Source organism: Ostrea edulis, chromosome 3, assembly GCF_947568905.1.
Source record: "Ostrea edulis chromosome 3, xbOstEdul1.1, whole genome shotgun sequence".
Classification (NCBI taxonomy): Eukaryota; Metazoa; Mollusca; class Bivalvia; order Ostreida; family Ostreidae; genus Ostrea; species Ostrea edulis.
This window is the reverse complement of record NC_079166.1, coordinates 54,047,867-54,070,356: the sequence shown is the minus strand read 5'-3', so window position 1 is coordinate 54,070,356 and position 22,490 is coordinate 54,047,867. Positions and strand designations below refer to the sequence as shown.

At 35.6% G+C, this 22,490-nt stretch overlaps 4 protein-coding genes across 4 annotated transcripts; all 4 read right to left on the bottom strand.

Moving 5' to 3' along the window:
- Window positions 1–3,150: 3,150 nt before the first annotated feature.
- On the bottom strand, window positions 3,151–4,977 carry LOC130053592 (ankyrin repeat domain-containing protein 50-like). The gene has a single exon (XM_056160942.1). It carries the CDS (start codon window positions 4,975–4,977, stop codon window positions 3,151–3,153), a length of 1,827 nt encoding a protein of 608 aa, XP_056016917.1.
- Window positions 4,978–5,005: 28 nt separating this feature from the next.
- Window positions 5,006–22,374, bottom strand: LOC125676920 (uncharacterized). Its single transcript, XM_048914787.2, has 2 exons — window positions 22,277–22,374; window positions 5,006–7,881 (listed from the first exon to the last, which is right to left on the bottom strand). Exon 2 carries the CDS (start codon window positions 7,808–7,810, stop codon window positions 5,669–5,671), a length of 2,142 nt encoding a protein of 713 aa, XP_048770744.2. The 5' UTR covers window positions 7,811–7,881; window positions 22,277–22,374; the 3' UTR covers window positions 5,006–5,668.
- On the bottom strand, window positions 15,597–17,450 carry LOC130053591 (ankyrin-3-like). The gene has a single exon (XM_056160941.1). It carries the CDS (start codon window positions 17,448–17,450, stop codon window positions 15,597–15,599), a length of 1,854 nt encoding a protein of 617 aa, XP_056016916.1.
- LOC130053590 (uncharacterized) lies at window positions 17,528–19,591 on the bottom strand. The gene has a single exon (XM_056160940.1). The coding sequence runs from the start codon at window positions 19,589–19,591 to the stop codon at window positions 17,528–17,530; it is 2,064 nt and encodes a 687-aa protein (XP_056016915.1).
- Window positions 22,375–22,490: the final 116 nt, after the last annotated feature.

Sequence of the window (22,490 nt, the reverse complement as noted above, 5' to 3'; positions counted from 1 at the left end):
TTCCAGGTGAACATAAGGAATTATTTTTTCCACATAGGACCAAAAATAGGTCGTTGAAACTTATGATTAAAGCAAAGAACAATCTTGAAGGGTTTTTTAATCATTTAATCATATAATAAAACAATAATTCAGCCCTTCGGGCTCGGTGAATATTGTACTCCTCAGGTGTCTAAATCATCGTATTGACCTCAAAAACAGCAATTATTGTATAATGCTTCATGACTTTTCAAAAACATATCTTTTGACAAAAATGCATGTACATGGGTATAAATCAAAGGAATAAATAAATAACGATATAATTATCTTTAAATCTTGGATAACACTGCATGTGCTGTACTCCCTCTTTCCAGGAGCGGATTACGGGGGTTGCAACTCCCCCTCCCTATAGGATGAATTTGTTCAACAAATCTAGTCATATTATTTGTCATTTTAGGGTCTTTTGGGGCAGAAAAAGTACAAACTTGGATCACAACCTCCCCTTCAAAATTTTATAAATCCGTCACTGCTCTCTCTCTCTCTCTCTCTCTCTCTCTCTCTCTCCAGTGATATAAACATTATACTTAGAAATTTCATTGACCTCTCACTTGTAACATGTTGAGAGTGAGAGTGAGATTAATAAAAGTCTTCTGACTTGTTTCGCTATCTTTTATAATACATAATATATAGTTTGTAATCATGAATATCAACTTATTTCTGAATAAAACATTGTTTAAACTAGAATAACCAGATATTATCAATTTATTCATGTTTAAAGGATCAATGACCTTCATTTTTGCAGTTACTGGAAGTAGGATGTGTGCTTACCGTTGGGGTCCTAAGATTTGAACAGATAAAATAAAAGTAATAAATAGGGTATTGTAAAGCTAACGGTATCAAAATCTTTATTATGGGCTGAGTTTTAAGGTTGTATCATATCTCTTGTAATAACAAAGTTTAGTTTATTCGATTTTACGAAGAACGTACACATTTTAGAATATCGTTAAATTGAAGAGGTGGGAAGGGGGAGGAGGAGTATAGACCTATATCCAGTATTTGGTGCTTAATTCTGTCCAAGATATGGTATTATTAATACCAAAACTTTCAAGAGTAATCTGTAAAGATAAATAAATAAATAACAGACACTTGGGAAGAAAAGCATACCAAAGCCTATTGGTATATAAAAATAAATTTACATTTACATATTATAGAACTTAACTTGAACGTTAGTGATAACCCGGAACGAGAATTATAGGTATGTATTTAGCGTTCCTAAATCATGCAACACCGGACGACAATATGTACCGTCACACACACTTTGAATAAGATCATTTCGATTTGCTGACCAATCAACAAAGAGGGAAATAGTGTCAAACGTGTCCAAGACTATCAATAAGTTGTTCAACTCGGCTATATGTCAATATTTTCTCGTAATTACGAGATCTTTTCTCGTAATTTCGAGATAATTATCCCGTAATTACGAGATCTCGTAATTACGAGGTAATGGAATGTGAATTTTTTTTTTTTTACATGATACCAATAGGCTTTTGTAAAAGCACGATGAAACCATATGATGATATAAATATAATCGGGTATGTAACGTAACATTGCTTTCAATAAAGGGGGAGGCAAGGTGAAGTGGGTTTTTTAAAAATCTTTTATTTAAAATACTTATTTCATAATGCAAACATACATCATAACAATCATAATGCATACCATACATCAGAAAGATGAGAAAAATTCATTTTTCCATTTCATATGATGCATACATCATAATAATAGTGATGCATTTCAAAATACATATCATGCATAAGAAAATTGTAATGTACATACATCATATTAATCACAGTGACTGCTCCATTGTTTCTGTATAACGGAATTTCCAACTTCAGCAAAAGTTTCCATCACCATCCTTTAATATGGTGATAGATATTCCCTTTATTCTGACAGGCCAGGTCTTCATAGCATGGGAACTTGTCACTTTTGCAATGAGTATTGAAACTTAATTATGAAATCAAAAAAGAAATATTTATAATACATCATATCCGTTTTAATCTACATTGTTCATTCTACGTATAGATAAATGAACACTAAAATACAAATCTAAAATCATTAGTTTTATTGGCTATTATCATTATGCTAGCAAACATTTCTCTGTGCTTATTTTGATTTTGAAATTAAACAAGTGACACTAAATGTGTGGTATCTGCACATTGAAAACATTAAGACCACGTGCTCTGTTCTGAATGTGCGCTGCTCTTAAAATCGAATTCATTATAATGACAACACAATTGTAACACTTTTATGATATGTAAATTGATATCAAATTGAATTCTATTGAACACAAAAATATTAATAAATCAATCATTTCATCAGTATACTTTTTGGTGTACTAGTACATAAGTTAGGAAGGGAAAAGCAAATTTTGTCAATAAATTAATCAATAGATAATCAATAAAAATCAATCAGATTGGTAGTACATGTAGTTCATGTTTATTCTAATGTACATATATCATTTTATTTCTACAACTTTGAAAAACTAAAACCAATAATAAATCAATGAAATCAATCATAATTCTGAAGAAGAAAATCAATATGCCCATTGTTTCATTAGTTGTGCAATCTGTTTTGGTGGGTGCTAGTACATACAGATATGAAGGGAGAAGAAAATGATTTATTTAATAAACTGATCAATAGATATTCAATAAAATCAACCAGATTGGTGGTAGTTCATGATTATTTTAAAGTGCACGTTTACAAAACAACAGAAACATATCATTTATCTGCTATGACTTTGAAAAACTAAAACCAATGAAATCAATCAAAATTTTGAATTAACAAAATGTGTTTGGTTGAGGCCAAAACAATTCAGTATTCAAAAGGAGATAACATCACTAAAATATGTCGCATAGTATTCAAAAAGAGAGAATATCACTAAAATCTGTCGCTCAGTATTCAAAAGGAGAGAATATCACTAAAATCTGTCGCACATTATACAAAAAGAGAGAATATCACTAAAATCTGTCGCTCAGTATTCAAAAGGAGAGAATATCACTAAAATCTGTCGCACGGTATTCAAAAGGAGAGAATAACACTAAAATCTGTCGCACAGTATTCTAGAGGAGAGAATATCACTAAAATCTGTCACACAGTATTCAAAAGGAGAGAATATCACTAAAATCTCTTTTGGCGCAATGTCTTTGTTAGCTTTGCAAAGTTTCTTCTCCTTGGAAGAGCTGTTGCTACCGAACTCTGCTTGGCCACGACAATCTCTCTCTGTGAATCAGAAATACTGTTATTTTTCCCCTCGTGTATTTTTTTCTGAAGAAACTTTTTCAGTTTTGTGTTTCCTAATTTCGTCGCAATATCAAGTGGACTAAGTCCAGTTTTTGAACAAAGATTAATGTCTGCCCCATACTGAAGGAGTGTTTTCACATTCCGAAGATAGCCAGTGTTGGATGCTGCATAGAGAGCAGTTTCTCCATTTCCATTACGTGCATTGATATTGGCGCCATTTTTCAGTAGATATGCAACAACATTATCTTGATCAGGGAATATACAAGCCGACTGCAGTGCAAAATATCCAGAATTATCTCGAGCATTAATATTAGCTCCATGATCAACGAGAGCCTGAATTCGATCCCTTTTCTCGGGTCGTGTTTCCAGTGCCATCAACATTGGAGTAATTCCGTCACAGTTGGAAACATTTGGATTGGCATTGTTGTTCAATAGAACTGTCATGCAATCTAGGGTGTCAGTATAATAAGCGCTTGCATGCAGAGCTGTGTTTCCACGTTCATCTTGTTCGTTGACGTTAGCTCCATGTTCGATGAGAAGCTTTGCTATCCCAGAATTTCGAGACTCAATGGCCTTTACTAGCAAGGTTTCCCCACCAAATTTTTTCGTATCGATGATATTAGCCCCATGGCGTAAAAGTTCTTTGGTAATTTGAAAATAACCATTCCCGACAGCAGCAAAAAGAGGAGAATATGCAGAAGAACCGTCGGGGTTCTTGGGATTAACTTCTGCATTGGCCTCTAGAAGAATATCCACTACTTCCTTAAATCCGATGTCGCATGCTAAATAAAGAGCAGATGTGTCACATGCTACAATGTTCACATTTGCGCCATGATCTAACAAAAACAATGCAGTCATCAGATGTTCCCCTTCTAAAGCTTTCTGTAAAGGCGTGTTCGTGTATTCGTCATAGTCATCAATATCCATTCCATGATCAAGTAGTATTTTCACCACGTCTGTATGACCTCGAAAACATGCGTAGTGTAAAGCATTTTCGTCATCTTCTTCGTTGCAGAGTGTGACATCGGCTCCGAACTTCAGAAGAATTTTCACGATTCCACTCCATCCCTTTCTCGACGCAGTTATCAAAGGAGTGTCTCCAACGTCATCCTGCACGTTAACATTCGCCCCGTTTCCCAAAAGAATTTCAACAATGTCATAATGTCCGAAATAGGAGGCTATTAACAAAGGGTTTTTCGAGCTCGTGCCATTGATATTTTTACCGTGTTTTAACAGTTCTTGAACAATTCCATGATGCCCATATCGAGATGCAATATACATTGAAGTGCTTCCATCTTTTTTACCTAAGTTGACATCTGCTTTGTTGACTAACAGAAGTTTTACAATATCAGTATGTCCATTTTCAGACGCCAAATACAGTGCTGTTATCCCCGCAACATTGGATTGGTTAACATCAGCCCCATGACTCAGAAGTTCGCGAACTATATTTTCATATCCACAAGATGAAGCCCGTATCAAGGGACTGTTTCCGTTTTTCGTGCAGATATTCACATCTGCTTTCTTCCGTAGAAGTAGCATCACTATTTCATAGTGACCATTATCTGCCGCATAGAATAATGCAGTTGCTTGTTGTATAGTGCAATGATTGACATTTGCACCATTTTCTAGTAATATCTGAACGTTCAAACGGTGGCCATTCTGTGACGCAATATCCAAAGCCGTATTTGCATTTTTTGTTTCCATGTTAACATTCACACCACTGTTCAGTAATAATTTAAGAATATCATCATATCCGGAACCAGCAGCAGAATATAAAGGGCTTATCTTGCTTGCATTTTTAGAAATATTTGCATCAGCTCCATTTTTCAAAAGCAATTCAACAATTTCCTTGTGCCCATTACCAACAGCAGTCGACAAAGATGAAGTGTCATCAGATAATATACGATTATCATATTCTAAAAGCCTTTCAACGATCCTTTTATGGCCATGCTTGCAGGCTACGGAGAACGGATTGTATATCAATCTCCCTTTTAGTTCTTGGGTGCTATCTTTAGAAAGAAACATCTCTACTACATCAACGTGTCCATTAAGGGATGCTAAATATAACGGCATCGGGCCTCTTGTGGTACTGAGATTTATATCTGCACCACTCTCCAGCAACAATTGAACAATTTCAATATTCCCTACTTCTGAAGCAAAATGTAGCGCATTAAGGTTTTCTTCGTCAGTTTCTTTCACATTCGCACCATTCCTAATCATAAACTGAACTGTATCGACATATCCCCTTTGACAAGAAAAAGCAAGGGCAGAAGGTAATTCACTAGGATGATTGTTTACATTTGCACCTTTCTGTTCAAGAAGAGTAAGGGTCTTTAAACGGTTTTCTTCCACTAACTCTTCGTATTTTCTTGCGGAATGACCCACTGCCTGACTACTAGTCCAGTGGATATTTTGGAGATGGTACTTTTCGACACTTTTCGACTGCTGATGCCAAGAAAAAAGGCGATTCTTTGTTTTGTGTTGTTATGTTAACATCACACTCCCCATCTAAAAGAAGACCTAAGACGTCAGTGTTCAGGAAGTTGGCAGCAATGTGCACAGGGTAGATATTTTCTCGTTTACTCCAGCATGTATGTTTGTCATCAACATTATCTATGACTAGTCTGGCAAGATCTTCTCGTCCATTGACACAACAGGCGCACATTAAAGGAACATTCTTGAAGCATTCAGATCTGTCTTCATTCTCGGCCTTCTTTCTGATCAATGTGAACATGGTGTGGAAAAGATCGTTCAGGTTTAATATAAGTGACAGAATTATTGGAGATACTTCCTTACTTAGTGCAATGAAATCCAGTCGAGACAAGCCAGTCATTTTTTTTCGTACTTCCGAGCTTGCAATTGTAAGGTCAGCATCTAGTTTTGATGTTAAAGTCACCCGTATCAGATCTTCGTACGGGATTGCTTCGAATCGCATTTGCAGATTGGACAAGACTCTCACATCCCGGATCCAAGGACTCAGAAAAACATCCAAAAATGTGCCATTCTTTATATCTTCCAGAATTCTATCCACAAATGAATTGATATATGCGTCTTGTAATTGAACGTTTGGAAAGATTCCCCCTTTTGCAATCGAGCAAGTTGTCAAAGTACGAAAGAATTTACTTGGACAGTATTTCAAGAATAGTTCTGGAAAATGTGTACAAAATATATGAGTCAACGCCAGCAAAAACGAATCGTTTGTAATTTGAAAAATTTTACCCACTCTCATCACGAAGTAGTGACCCCTGAGATACTTAAAGTTTTCGAAGAGAATTCTTTTAGAAAAGTTTTCTGGAAAGTTTAAAATTTCCAATACGTCCTCTATCATTTCTTCATGCCATTCATCATCATCATAATCATCATCATCATCATCGTCATCATCATCATCATCGTCGTCATCATCATCATCATCATCATCATCGTCGTCGTCGTAGTCGTCGTCATCGTCACCATCATCATCATCATCATCATCATCATCATCATCATCATCTTTCTCCTCCTCCTCATCTTCCTCATCATTGCTGTTGACGCTGACATATTTATTTTCATCATCTTTGTTGTCACCACCATCATAGTTGTTAGTAAACGCCTCTTTATTTTTCTCATTGTTTTTCTTTTCATTTTCTCTGTCATCATTGACTATCCTATTCTCCTCGTACATGCTATTTGTGTCATCACAATCATGTATTTCCTCTTCAAAACTGCTTTTCGTTAATCGATTTCCACTCAAGGTAAGTAGAAACAGACATAAAAACTTTTCTTTTGAACTGTCTTTCAAAGACAAAATTTCCTTTTTTATTTCTTCAAAGGGTTCTCTGTAAAATGCTTGTAAATCCCTTTCAAGAATTTTGCAGGTATTCGCCATATCAGATATTAAGGGGAATGCTTTTTCAGTTTTAAGTAATTCATTGATATCACTTTCAGTAAGTTTTGAACAATCTATATGCTTCTTTAAAATTTTTTCTTTTTCTTCTTTACAGATTTTAATCTCCTCTTCGTCCATATCAATGACAGTGAATTTACTGAAATAGCATTCAAGAATCTTCTCAGTAAGAGTCGACCTGCAAGTCACAATAACTTTTGGAGTTTTGATCTTTTTTTCATTCTGCCCATTTGTCGAAAAATAACGGTTCAGCAAATTCTTCTGTAAGTACCACCGTCTACATGATTTTTCGTCCAATGCAGTTTTTCCTATCGGATCGTTGATAATGAAGAGAACGGATTTTCTTTTCACAGGAGCAGATTTAATGTCTCTGATATTTTTCACCATTACAACCTCCCACTTCCGAGACCTATACTTTAATGCTATGTTTAGAGCAATGGCGGATTTACCACATCCAGTCTCTCCTTGTATGATAACTTTGTTAAAAGTTCGTAATGTTTTCTCTGCCAATTTGAAGGCTCTTGTCGAAATGAACTTTTTCTCTCTTTGTTCCCAAAGTTTCATCCAAGATGGCACGTATTCATCATCACTGTCCTCATCCTCTGTGTCTGAGTCTACAGAGGGAAAGCGGTGGCCACATCCACACCTAGGCATCTCTAAATTTACCTGGAAGTATATTTATTCCCTGGTCAATCCTAGCCACAAAGTGATTCTTGAAGTTTCACCTGAAAATAATAATTAAATAAAAGGTTATCAGTGTGAAAGCGTTTTCCCTCCCACTTAACCACCATCAGTTCTAGTTGATAAACTTTTATCGCACCAGTGCATGTTTTCCATCACAATTATTATTTCCTGTAAACACGGTAGATACTTTACTTGCATTATATGTAATATTTTAGCTATTGAACAGGTTGGGTACATTGCACAAATGAGATATCATAGCCTAGGTGGGATACCATCAAAAATAAAAAAAAATACCCCGGCTTAGATTTTGATATATACGCGATGCTTTCAAAGATGTAGCTCCACCTTGGGGAGTTGGGGAGGATCACAACTATTTTGAAATTTAAACCAAAATAAAATAATAATACATGTAGACACCTAGCATCCTTTTTTCAAAGTGGAGGGGGGGGGGGCATTGGAGTAGAAGTTAACTTCTTTAAAATTCTTTATTCTTGACAAGCAAACAACTATTATTTTCATATATCTTCAAAATCTTAAACATCCCTGTAAATTTCTACGTCTCGGATACTAGTAATGTAGACGCCATTACGTCTCGGATACTAATAATGTAGACACCATTACGTCTCGGATACTAGTAATGCAGACGTCATTACGTCTCGGATACTAGTAATGCAGACGCCATTACGTCTCGGATACTAGTAATGCAGACACCATTACGTCTCGGATACTAGTAATGCAGACACCATTACGTCTCGGATACTAATAATGCAATCGGATCACGCGCTCGTCATTTTCCGTAACCGGCAAGAAGACGCGGACGTAGATCGGCGCAAGAATTGCATCAAATTGATGCATTTCTTCGCCGGAAGCGCGCCCGTGGATGAGTGTTAAAAGGCCAGAACCGAATCCCTGACTAGTATGTTATTTATATTTTCACCAGAGATTCAGTTTTGGTATCATTAACGTCTTATTCACTCTAATACATAACATGTAAGTGGAAATTGATAGTGGTACAATACCTTAGATGTGTATAATATCTTAGATGCTTTTGAAAGTTCACGTTTCATAGTGTAACGTACGACTGTGGCGTCAAAGTTACGTTTACGTATACGTAGCAACCAACTCTGATGGCGTCGATCCACATACGAGGTTCATTTGTAGTCTCGTTCAACCAGACACTCGGCTGTCTCCGTAAATCTCCGACGAGCAGAGAGTCTGGTAAAGACACGCGATAATAACTGTTACCGCTAGGGAGCGCTAATTTAGTTTCCGTTGGATTCTCTCTGACATAAACAGTCAATTCCGAAATTTGACGCTATTTAGTTGATCCTTCATTAGTGATACAAATGGGAAAATCATAACTATAAGTCCAATAAAAAGAAATTACGCTCTTTGTCAGCTGGAAATTGTACTTTCACTTTTGCCTCCTAAAGTAATTTTGATAAAACGGTTTTACCATTTCCCGTCGGTAGAACAGCATAAATCCTTTCCTTTTGCAAAAGTTTTTATAACCACTCTAGTTGTAAATCCTTAAGCTTAAACGGCAAATTCAATATATTACAAATTTCTTCGGTAGTCGTTATTTTGAAGGTGTGTTGAATCAACCAATCAAATTAAATACCGAAATTTTGGTAAGCCTCGATCTGACGTTACAAACGTTATCGCGTATCTTTACCAGACTCTCTGCTCTTCGGATATTTACGGAAAAAGCAGAGCGTCTGGTTGCACGAGACTAAGTTCATTTGCGGTTACGGAAATAGCCGAGTAGTTACGATTGACTAGTATTGTAGACGTTATTACGTCTCGGATACTAGTAATGTAGACGTCATTACGTCTTGGATACTAGTAATGTAGACGTCATTACGTCTCGGATATTAGTAATGTAGACATCATTTTCAAAATTGTGTCTTTTCATGTTTTCATGAGGTTTTCAGCTTTATTTCGTTTCAATATCTCTCCTCGTCAATGTGTTGCCTATGCCATTTCCTCCCCAAGTCCATGTGAACCTTAGCTTTGTATGTTTGATACAGACACGTAGTTCAGACAGGTCGGCACACCCACTTACAGTACATCCCGATCATTCAATTTATTATATACCCATCAATGTATTGTTCTCTGATACTGTGGATTTCACAGCGTGTGATCCGGTTTTCCGATTCCGTATCAGTATCCTCTGAAACTGATGCCGTCACAATGACGTCACAATGCAACAACGCAACGTTATTTGTGGAAAATGTTGAACTCGTCACAAACGAACCTGCGTATACAAAACATAATTTCATGGTATGTCTGTGTTTTTTATAATTTGGATTACATTAATTATCTTATAAATGTGGATTTAAAATGCACAAGGGGGTATATAATAAATTTATCATTACTACTAGCGTCTCGTGTGATCTGATGATCCGCGCCTGTCAACTCGACGTGATCCGACTCTTCGGATCAAGTTACTGTAGTAATAATATATAATACTATAGTTACTATGATTATTTACGTTATTGTATATATATCAGTGTACAATGCCATTTCGCGATTTCTATAAGTCCCCGCAGCTGACGAGGTCCGAGTTGCAAATATAGATGAAGATGCAAAGGTTGTCACGTGTGAAAAATCTTTACTCCCACCCTGACCCACGTGTATGCAAGATAGCGACGTATGTAGGATGCAGATAATAAATACACTGATCTTTTTCCCAACCCTCAAAACACTCCACAATGAGCCCTGATACTACTGTCTAGTGCACAGTGCATGATGAACGATGTATCTATATTACTGATACTGTGTGAGGTGCCAGGGGTCAGTGTTTTGGTTCTGAAACATGTGGGTAGGCATTCTCTCACCAGAGGGCGTGTTGTACGAGTTTCACTCACACCGTATAATGCGAGTAGCACACGGAACTCTGGATAGAGAATGGTGGGTAGGAGGTATACATGAAAGTCAGATTATGACAGAATAATGAAAAATCATAGTTCCCTTTTATGTCAATAGTTGTAATTCATATTGGTATAGTTAATAAATCATGATCCTAAATTACATGTAATTTATACATACTGGCGCTGGTGCACTAAACATGTTCTGAGCAGGTACCTCTTTCTCGCTTTGATTTTCTCTCATTTGAGCTAATCCGCACCACCCACATACCATCACGGTACTGAGCGAGGGGATTTAGACACGGTCTTGGTTTCGTATTTACACCCATATATATATATAGGAATCATGGTGACACCTACATGTTGCATATCAACATTTTCATTAAGCACTCAGCTACATTTGACATGTATCCTAAGATTATTCTATACATTTTTACACATTTGTAATATTACTTTAAATATGGTGCATTTCCTTCGTATAAGGAAGTTGATCGGGCCTATAGTTTTAGTGCGAAACTGTCCCCTTCTACCTGAGAGCACCTACTGGCTGTGAAGGAAAAAAACAACAACAACAACAACAAAACCAAAAAAAACAAAACAAAACAAAACCAAACAAACAAACAACCCCCCCCCCCCAAAAAAAAAACCTCACAAACAAAAAAACCCACTCCTTAGAATATTTTACAAAATAAAAAAAGACATGCACAAAATTAAAAATACTATAAACCTATCCCGGGTCATAATAAACGTTATCAATAGTGCAGTGTGTGCAACGTTATCTGGAGATCTCAGAAAAAAAATGCTGATGATGTTTACTTGTGAAGAAGTCTGCCTAGGAGAAATGATATCATATTGAAAGGAACTTTTACAGAAAAAGGTTAAGATGTTATTAGCAGTGCTATGTGTCGTAATACGTGCGCTGTACAAAGATCGTTATATACTAGTGGTATTAACCCAGCTTAAACTTAATCTATCGGACTTTATATATAGTGTGAATTGAGAGTTTGTTTTCAATGATTGGTAAGTGATTATGTACGTTACAGATTAGTTACCACGTTACAGTGGAGACGAAAGAGTGTCCGGTAACTACTTAGTTATGCTTAACATTCATTATGCTATTGTTATGGCATTACGAATGATAGAAACGGTTAAGAATGGGTACCGTATATATTTTATAGATAATATGCATTAACAAGCGATGCTTAATGCTTAGAGGAAGCAACACGAATTAAAAAAAACCCAGAGTACATTATTCTTTGTTGAACACTGCTTTATATACATGTATATTGCGCTACAACTCTATTTTAAAATTCGTCCAGAGATACTTAAAAAAGACAGAATATTACGTATAGGAAAAACCTCGCAAAATACACAATGAACCTCTCTCTCTCTCTCTCTCTCTCTCTCTCTCTCTCTCTCTCTCTCTCTATATATATATATATATATAATGATTATATAATTAGCTCCCGATAAAGATCAATATCGCATCGATTTGTTCATTTCCTTTGGGAATGAAATGATTGCATTAATCAAAAAAGAAGACCTCGGATCCATAACTTACAATCTGAGAAAATGTCAGTCATTAAAACACACATGTATTTATACTTCTGAATTAACACATTTTGCCAATGTACTCCGAAACGCTTACTCCACAGTTACATAATATTGTTTCATATGTGAGATGAAGTCTGTAAACTATAATAAAATTTTAATTGGTTAGTAAATTGGTTAGTAAATTGGTTCGTAAAATTTATTAAAAACCTACTTTTGCAAACTACCCCGAAATAGCAAAAATGAGAGTAAAGTGGCGGATCCAAGCGAGTTTTCTTTTCTCTTCGTTGTTTATCGATGCTTGATTTTGATCTTTTAGAAGATAGAAGTTTTGATAATTGTTGAAGATACCTGTTCGTTGCTTTAATCCGTGATTTCAGTTTTGAATCAGCCTTATGGAAATTTCCAGAACGAAGCGAGGCAACATCATACAACCAATCACACATTCTCTGCCCTTTCCGTCAAACTGAGAAGTTGCGATTAGTTTTCAACATGATCAACAAAAATTGTGTAGATGTTGTGTTATACTTATGATAGTTCTGACTAGGCCCATATTTATCCACAGGCACTTGAAGTGTGGATAGCTTGTATATATCTTATGTACATACCCTCATTCTAGAATGAAATTGTTTTTATACAGAACCAATAATTATCAAAAAATATGTTATTTCCCCATCGGTCACCCTCACAAGTCGTTCTGAATAGTTAATTTCTACTTTCTGTAAGCTTTTAAGATGACCACTTGTGAGATACTTAATATATGTAAATATCTCACATGTTGCGGATCCATAGGAGAGTTCCGGTTTTAGCTTTAAAAAGGGGGAGTTTTCTTTTTTAAATTACGCATTTTGAGGGTTGAAACCCCCCCCCCCCCCGTTTGAAAACCAAAATTAAGGTAGAAACGCCCTTTCAAAAATTCTTGTATCCGCCCCTGCATTCATATAGTGCATTATGTTTTCGATTTCGATTATCGCGTTTGACGAGAAGAAACGATGTGTATTCATAATCTTGCTCTTAAATTGTAGCATTGGATAAAAACTACCATCATAAATACATTCGCAATACTGAGTCTAAATTTTGAAATTTGAACGACCGTTGGTCATTTAATGGCATGACGGATTACAATTGCATTCGCAAAATCATTATCTAATTTTCAATACGGAAAGAGATCATTTATATTACACAAGGAACGTTTAATTTGTAGCCCCAAGTGACTTCCATATGATATCAATCAATATAACATAATTAGGCCTAATGCACGCAATTATTCAAAATTTGTTCTTCAATTCATTTGAAATAAAGATAGCGTTCATTCAATTCACGTGCATTAAAAAACTCCTTCCTCTATGCAATATTGTTAGGTTGTGATTTTCATCTAGTTGTTATAATGAATACATCGTGAAGAATTGAGTCAAAACTCACTCAAGTGGATATCTAGATTTAATCAAAGTACAGACTGTACTCCAAGGAGAGGAAAGTTTTCGAAGAAAAAATAATTACTGTATATATTGCAGTCATTTCACCGTTTTCCTTCCAGTATTGAATTATTTTCACTAAATGCGCAGAAAACATTGTTTGGATGAGTGGACCGCGTAAACGGTTACATGTATTAGGAATTGTCGTTAACACGAGGCCAGGCAGAATTAAATATGTACAAAGTGATCACGATCATCCAGGGATCTGGAACATATATATTTCATCATTTGCAACTGCCTGAAAAAGTCCATGGCTATATTAAGGAGAAAATGATGTTAAGGAAAATATTTCAGATGAACATCGAGGTTAAAGTGATAAAAACATTTAATAGTGCTCTAATCTATTTTACATGGATGTTGATAGTTCTACAACATACTAGTGTATTGTCTCACTTTAACTTATACTTGTTTTTGAAAATAGATTTATTTCATTTATTTGATATCTGTTATCTTTTTCCCATCACTTTCACCATTTGGCCACAGTTATAACGGCTATTACATATCCGCATGTACTGGCAAATTCCGAAACGTACACAAGGATACGAAAAATAGAAGAAGAGTACAGTTTTAGTTCAAGTTGTATGGTCCGAATTTCGACAAATTTTGTCCACTTTGTAAAAACACTGTTAAATTTGCGCACATATGTATTTATGATAATATTCCATATGTCATAGATTATTCCACATCTTAAAACCAGAATTATTTAGGTTTTAATCACTGCTCACAAACAACTGTCAAAGGGCCATTTGTAATTGCAAATTCAGAAGATGAGTCCAGTTACAGTCACGTGTCCATTTCAGAGGATCATCGGTGATTCTACCTGTGTAAACCTGTGTATTTTGTTACTACAGTACCATGTCGTAAGTCACTCTTTCAAACCTAGATTTGAATAGTTTCGTCTGAGTTATATACTTTATATTGGGACTCCCCTCATGTGCATGAGGCTATTTATAGGTGCCTAACATCTTGTCGAGTGGCAAATGAATGAATGGGTTTCCACTGTATTTGCTTTTTGAATAATCTTCTCACTTTTTTCTTTTTCATGCAAATGTTTTCAAGCATGTAGTTATGGGAAAGTGGATAAAAAACTAATTTAGCTACATTAAAGTAATTTGTATACTTTAAATAATAATACGGTCCATATCGCTTCACGATAGAATATTGTTTGAAATGTCTAGGGCTTCAATTACGTTTCTGATTCAAATGCATTTTTTCCAACCAAAGTTGTAACTCTAACCAAATATGATTAAAGAAAAAGTGAAGATAACGAACAGTGACAAATCTCTTAATTCTTATAAAGAATACAAAATTAAGAAATTATAAACAATTCAAATTAGAGAGTTGGGTAAACACGGGCCCCTGGACACAACAGATGTGGGATCAAGTGCCTAGAAGGAGTAAGTATCCTCTGTCGACCGGTCACACCCAAACGGGATAATCCGTAATTAATGATTAAAGTTAATTTAATCAGTGTACCAAGAACGGTCTCACAATCGGTATGAAACACGTCAGACAGCATTTGACCCGAAGATAGGCTGTATTGACGAACTAGATCTGTATAAAGACCATAGAAATTGCGACATAATTATCCCCTGTTGAGAGAAAAATTTTCAAAAACGGTATCATTCATATGTAGTATAATATTGTGAGAAAGAATCTATACAAAATATAAATTTATAAAACAATTCATAAACACTATATGTTATGAATTAAAAAATTATTCACTTATGAACCAGTCTAATGTATTCTGGCGTCTCTTTTAAACCAATCAATGATTGTGCAGGTTTTTCAAGATGGACATAGAATACCATTAAATCAATTCAATGTTCGATATAAAAAATTGAAGACGACAGAAGTGCACTAAAAATTTCTTTGCTGCCATGTCTTCTGAAGTTTCATAGAGTTGTTTCTCCTTCCAAGAACTGGCGCTAAAGCATTCTGTCTAACCAAAACAACCTCTCTTTGTGAAACAGAAACACTGTTGTTTTCCAATTTGGAAGATATTTTCTTTTCCCTTTTATTCTTCTCTTCGTTCATATTTTGTTTGAGAAATTTTTCGATATCTGTATATCCGTTTTGCATGGAAATATCAAGTGGACTGAGACCAACGCTCGTGTGAAGGTTAATGTCTGCTCCGTATCGAACAAGTGTTTTCACATTCTCAAGAAAGCCATAAAAGGATGTCACATAAAGTGCAGTTTCTCCATTTTCATCCTGAGCATTTATGTCAGCGCCATTATTTAGTAGATATGGAATAACATCATGTTCATCGGGCCATTTACAAGCAGAGTGTAGTGGTAAACACCCAAAGTTATCACGGGCATTAATGTCAGCTCCGTGAGTAAGGAGAGCCTGCACTCGTTCCTTCGTCTCAGGATTTTTGTGCAGTGCCATCATTAATGGAGTTGTTCCAATATAGTTCCTGACATTCGTATTGGCATTGTTGTTCAATAATATTGTCATGAAATCTAGAGTGTCTGTATAATAAACGCTTGCATGCAGAGCTGTGGTTCCATATTCATCTTGTTCGTTGACATTAGCGCCATATTCAATGAGTAACTTCACTATCCCAAGATTTTGGTTCTCAACAGCCATCGCTAACAAACTTTGGCCGCCATGTCTGTTCGTTTTTATGATATTGGCCCCATGACGTAAAAGTTCTTTTGTAATGTAAAAAGATCCATTTCTGATGGCAGCCAAAAGAGGAGAATCTGCAGGGGAATTATCAGGGTTCTTTGGATTGACGTCTGCATTTAGTTCCAAAAGAATATTCATCAGTTCCTTGAATCCGGCATCACATGCCAAATAAAGAGCACTTGTACCATAGGTGACAATGTTCGCATTTGCGACATGATCTAACAGAAACAAAGCAGTAGTCATACGCTCCCCAAATAAAGCTTGCTGCAATGGTGTGTATTCGTCATGACCATCGATATCCATACCATGATCGAGTAATATCTTAACAATGTCTGTATGACCCATAAAACAAGCGCAGTGTAAAGCATTTTCATCATCTTCATTATAAAGATTGACATCAGCTTCAAACTTCAGAAGAATTTTCACGATTTCACACCATCCCTTTCTGGACGCGGTTATCAAAGGAGTATCTCCGTCGTCATTTTGTACGTTAACATTTGCCCTGTTTTGCAAAAGAATGTCAACAGTTTTGTAATGTCCAAAATACGACGCTGCTAGTAGGGGGTTTTTCGAGGACGTACCACAAATTTTGGTATCCTTTTGCAAAAGTTCTTGAACAATTATATGATGTCCAAATCGAGATGCAATATACAGTGGGGTAAGTCCAACGTCATTGCACAGACTAGCATCTGCTTTGTTTGCCAACAACACTTTTGCAATATCAATGTGGCCATTTTCGGAGGCCAAATAAAGTGCTGTACTTCCCTCGACATCAGCTTCATTTACATTAGCTCCATGACTCAGAAGTTCGCGAACTATATTTTCATATCCACAAGATGAAGCTTGCATCAATGGATTTCTTCCTTTGTTTGTGCAGGAATTCAGTTCTGCTTTCTTTTGCAATAGAAACATCACTATATCATAATGACCATTCTCAGTTGCATGGAACAATGGAGATTTCCTTTCTAAAGTGTAGTGATTGACATTTGCTCCATTTTCAAGTAATGTCTGAACGATAGAATGGTGACCATTTTGTGATGCAATATCCAATGGAATATTCGCATTCATCGTTTCCATGTCGACACTCTCACTGGGTTTTAGTAATAATTCCAAAATACCATCATATCCAGAACCGGAAGCAGAATATAAAGGGCTTATTTTACTATTGTTTTGAACAATATTTGCATCAGCGCCATTTTTTTTAGAAGCAATTCAACAATTTCCTTGTGTCCATTATCAACAGCCGCCAATAAAGCTGAAGTGTTATCAGGCAATTTGCAATGCACGAACGGATCATATTCTAAAAACATTTCGACAATCCTTTCATGACCATGCTTGCAGGCTACGAAGAATGGATTACATTCTGATTTATCCTTCAATACTTGGGTGGTTCCTTTAGAAAGAAACATATCCACTACATCAGCATGTCCATTGAATGATGCTAGATATAACGGCGTCAAACCCTTTGAGGTACAGATATTGATATCTGCACCACTGCACAACAACAGCTGAACAATTTCAATATTTCCTACTTCTGAAGCAAAATGTAGTGCGCCAAAGTTTTCATCATTAGTTTCTTTCACACTCGCACCACTCTTAATCATAAACTGGATTGTATCTATATCTCCTTTTTGACAGGCATATGCAAGGGCAGACGATGATTTATCTGGATGAATATTTACATCTGCACCTCTCTGCCAAAGAAGAGTAAGGATCTTTAAACGGTTCTCCTCGACCAATTCATCGTAAGTTTTAGTGGAGTTGCTCAATTCTTGCTTGAGAGTCCAGGGGATATTTTGGAGGGCGTATTTTCCGGCTGCTGCTGCCAAGAAAAAAGGTGATTCCATGGTTCGTGTAGTCATGTTCACATCATGCTCTCCAACTAAAGCAAGGTCTAAAATGTCAGTGTTGAGGAAGTTGGCAGCAATGTGCATGGGGTAGATATTTTCTCGTTTACTCCAGCATCTTTTTCTGTCATTTGCAATATCTAAAACTAGCCTAGCAAGATCTTCTCGTCCGTTGACACAACATGCACTCATTAGAGGGGCATTATTCAAGTATTTAGATCCATTTGCATTATTTCTTATCAAAGTGAACATGGCGTGATAAAGGTCATCCAGGTTTAATACAAGTGACAGAATTATTGGAGATACTTCCTTACTTAGTCCAATCAAATCCAGTCGAGAAAAGCCAGTCATTTGTTTTCGTACCTTGGGCTTTGCAATCTTCAGATGAGCATTTAATTTGGAGTTGAGAGTCAACTCAATCATCTTTTCATATGGCATTGATTCGAATCGCAAAAGCAGATTGGTCAAGACGCTTTTATCCCGGATCCAAGGACTCAGAAAAACATCCAAAAATGTGCCAGTCTTTATATCTTCCTGAATTATATCCACAAATAAATTGATATAATTATCTTGTAATTGGACTTTTGGAATGATATCCGACTGTGCAGTTGATGTTGTCAAAGTACGAAAAAAATTACTTGGGCAGTATTTTAAGAATTGCGCTGGAAAGCTTGTACAAAATATATGAGTCAATGCTCGCAGAAAAGAACCATTTGTGATTTGAAAAATATCTTTAATTCGTTTCACGAAGTAATGACCTCTAAACTGATTTAAACTTTCGAAGAGAGTTCTTTTGGATGTGCTTTCAGGAAGCTTGAAAGCTTTCAATAAGTCATTTATCATCTGTTTATCGAGTTCATAGTTATCATTATTGTTCTTGCCATCCTCGTTATCATTTTTGTTGTCATTTTTATAATTGTCTATTCTTTCCCCGTTGCAGTCGTTGGACTTCTCAATGTCTTTCTCATTGTTTCCCTTTTCACTTTTTCGGTCATTATTGACTACCCCATTCTCTCTGTCATCGTGAATACTCTCAATATGCTTGTAGTCATCTTCTTTCTCTTCAAAGTTTTCCTTTGTTAATCGATTTCCGCACACGTTTAGTATAAACAAACACATACACTGTTCTTTAGAAATGTCTTTTAAAGATAGAATTTCTTTTTTGATTTCTACAAAAGGTTCTCTGTAAAACGCAAGTATATTTCCTTCAAATGTTTTACTGGCAGAAAGCAGTTCAGATATTAAAGGAAATGATTTCTCAGTTTTCAGTAGTTCATCGACATCGGCATCGGTACATTGTGAACAATCTGTATGCTTCTTTAATATCTTTTCTTTTTCCTCTTTAGCCAATTCAAAGCCCCTTTCATCCATATTGATCAGAGAAAATTGCTTGAAATAGTAACTGACGTCTTCATCAGCAAGACTCGACCTACAAGTCACAATAACTTTTGGAGTTTTGACCTTTTTTTCATTCTGCCTTTTTGTCGAAAAATAACGGTTCAGCAAATTCTTCTGCAAGTACCATTGTCTACAAGATTTTTCGTCCAATACAGTTTTTCCTATCGGATCGTTGATAATGAAAAAAACAGAGTTTTCTTTCACAGGAGCAGTCTCTGATATTCTTCACCATCACAACTTTCCACTTCCGAGACCTATACTTTAATGCTATGTTTAGAGCAATGGCAGATTTACCACATCCAGTCTCTCCCAGTATGATAACCCTGTTACAATTTCGTAATTTATCCTCTACAAGTTTGGAGGCCCTCGTTGAAACGAATTTTCTATCTTCTTGTTCCCAAAATTTTATCCAAGATGGCATATTTTCGTCGTCACTGTTCTCATCCTCTGCCCCCGAGTCTGCGGAAGGTAAGCGATGTCCACATCCACACCTGGGCATTTTTACACACATTTTGAAGTCCGATGTCTAAACTATTCCGCTAAAGTTTTTTGTTCGGAAATAGAAGGGACATCAGGGATGTGCATGTGACACTTATATGATAAAGTCTTACATGTATGATGTGTTTGTATTTATATAAGATTTTAACAAAGTATGTTATCTGAGGTGATCATTGTAAAGCGGTGACGAGATGTGCTATTACTTGTCTACAATTCGAGTAGATGAATAGAATAGCATTACAATCTAAAGCATTCTCAATTATGTTTTTCTCTAATGAATATCCTTCTACAACTATGTCATGCGTATTGTACCAGTACATGAATAGCTATATGTATATAGTATATCTAAGTTTTGTTAAGAAACACACACTTATTCTAGTGTTTCTTTTCAATTTGATTTAAATACGATCCAAATTATTTCGCTTAATGCTAAGAGTATTTTGGTCTATATACGTTGATGATACTGGACGTGTATTGCTGTGCTGTGTAATTCATAGATACACCTTTCACCTTGTACTAGAAAATTAATTTTTAGGTATTTCTTGAAGGTTTATAATTGAAAACAATTACAGAGTTGAGGCATTAAGTGCATTTGTTCATGACTAATATTGTAATACATTCTGTTTACAAATTTGTGATAAGGAAATTAAAACGCGAATCAGAGCGATAATGATTAACGATTTTCAACATATAAAGAAACATACACCTTTGCACGATTTTCAATAATCTAGATGTATTACTCTCATTATTTCACAATCAGTTGTAATTTGACAAACAAACTGAAACATGGACTGAGGGAAGTAAGGAAACTACAATGTATATTTGATCCACCAGCTGGTTTGTATGATTGAAGTCACCGAGATCCTGTAATATTCATACACTAGCATAACCAATTCTATTCACAGACACAAACAAGTTATTTCAAAAAGGAAAGAAAAAAATCTTCCTTGAATGTATTATGACTTGCTACTCATTTTACGAAAAGTATTCATATACTAATGCATGTATCATCAATGGATGAGAGTGATGTACATTTATTCATATGTCGAATCGATGTTAGTATGCCCCAGTGAACTCGGAATAAAACACGACAGAATTTTCCCCATCTGTTTCATAAATGTTTTACACAATACAAACTAACAAGTCAGCTTCATACAGCTACTGTAAATTTCACCATTTCCATCATATGAAGTTTATTTTTTCAATTGATTCAATACGTGAGAACATGCTTTATGTTTGATGAATTTGTAAAACGAGACAGGCTACTGATAAATAAGTTGATGTTATAGGGTACGAGACAGGCTACTGATAAATAAGTTGATGTTACAGGGTACGAGACAGGCTACTGATAAATAAGTTGATGTTATAGGGTTTTCAACTGTTTATAGTTATTATAATGGTGTTATTTGCAACTATAAACTGTGATTAGGTTGAATGGTATCTGGTGTGTTTCATACATTTACCAATTGTCAGGCCCTTCTTTACAAACTGATTTTGGCTACGGATTACTCCGTTATCTGGCCAAGATAAAGGGCGCAAGATGAGTGTAACTGGTCAACAGGGGATGCATGCTCCTCCTGAGCATCGAGGTAAGAGATTTGTTACTGTTCGCTTTTCTTATTTAAATATGTACATGCTTTAAACTCCTTTCGAAGAGAATATATTGCAGTATTTTCTTCACATACGTAAAAATGGTTCAGCAGTTCGGACGTGAACAAAGTAAACCTACTGGGGATTATTGATACTATGATAATTAATCTTTAAAAAAAAACTTGGCAACCTAGGTGATCGTGAAAACATTTTCAAAGAAAATCATTTTCCTTAAAATAATCCGATGGAAAACTTTTTAAAACACCTTCTATGACCCCATACAGACCCATTATGTCATGGTGGCAACAAAATCAAACAAACACTACATGAAGATGCTTGCACAATTTTAAAGGATGTTCCTAAATATTAATTCGCACAACTTTAAACTCCTATTTGACTTCCATATTAATTTGATATATTCTTACCTTTGTGGATCTTGGAAAGAAAATTTTGAAATACTTTTTCTAAATACCACAACGTAAATGAATGTCAAATACTAAGAATATACATCTGGTGCATAACTCGGTTCTGTATAAAATTTAACATTTAGATAACAAAATGGAAACTTACTTGTGTTGAATTTAATCTCTCTATTATTAACGTATATCATTCTTGGCCTGCATTCGATTTATCCAGAGTGGTACCTGTAAACAAACCAAGTTTTTATTAAATCCCATTGCATGTTTTTGGTGTGTTTTGGATACGATCATTGCCCGTCATTAAGCCCCATTCAGTTTTGCACTTTAACGATACTTGTATACATTGAATATTATTTTAACAAGAT

Bases quoted from the DNA above. Each gene is read 5' to 3' on its own strand.
- LOC130053591 (XM_056160941.1), bottom strand. From the start codon at position 17,450: ATGGAAACGATGAATGCGAATATTCCATTGGATATTGCATCACAAAAT.
- LOC125676920 (XM_048914787.2), bottom strand. From the start codon at position 7,810: ATGCCTAGGTGTGGATGTGGCCACCGCTTTCCCTCTGTAGACTCAGAC.
- LOC130053592 (XM_056160942.1), bottom strand. From the start codon at position 4,977: ATGGAAACAAAAAATGCAAATACGGCTTTGGATATTGCGTCACAGAAT.
- LOC130053590 (XM_056160940.1), bottom strand. From the start codon at position 19,591: ATGGATGAAAGGGGCTTTGAATTGGCTAAAGAGGAAAAAGAAAAGATA.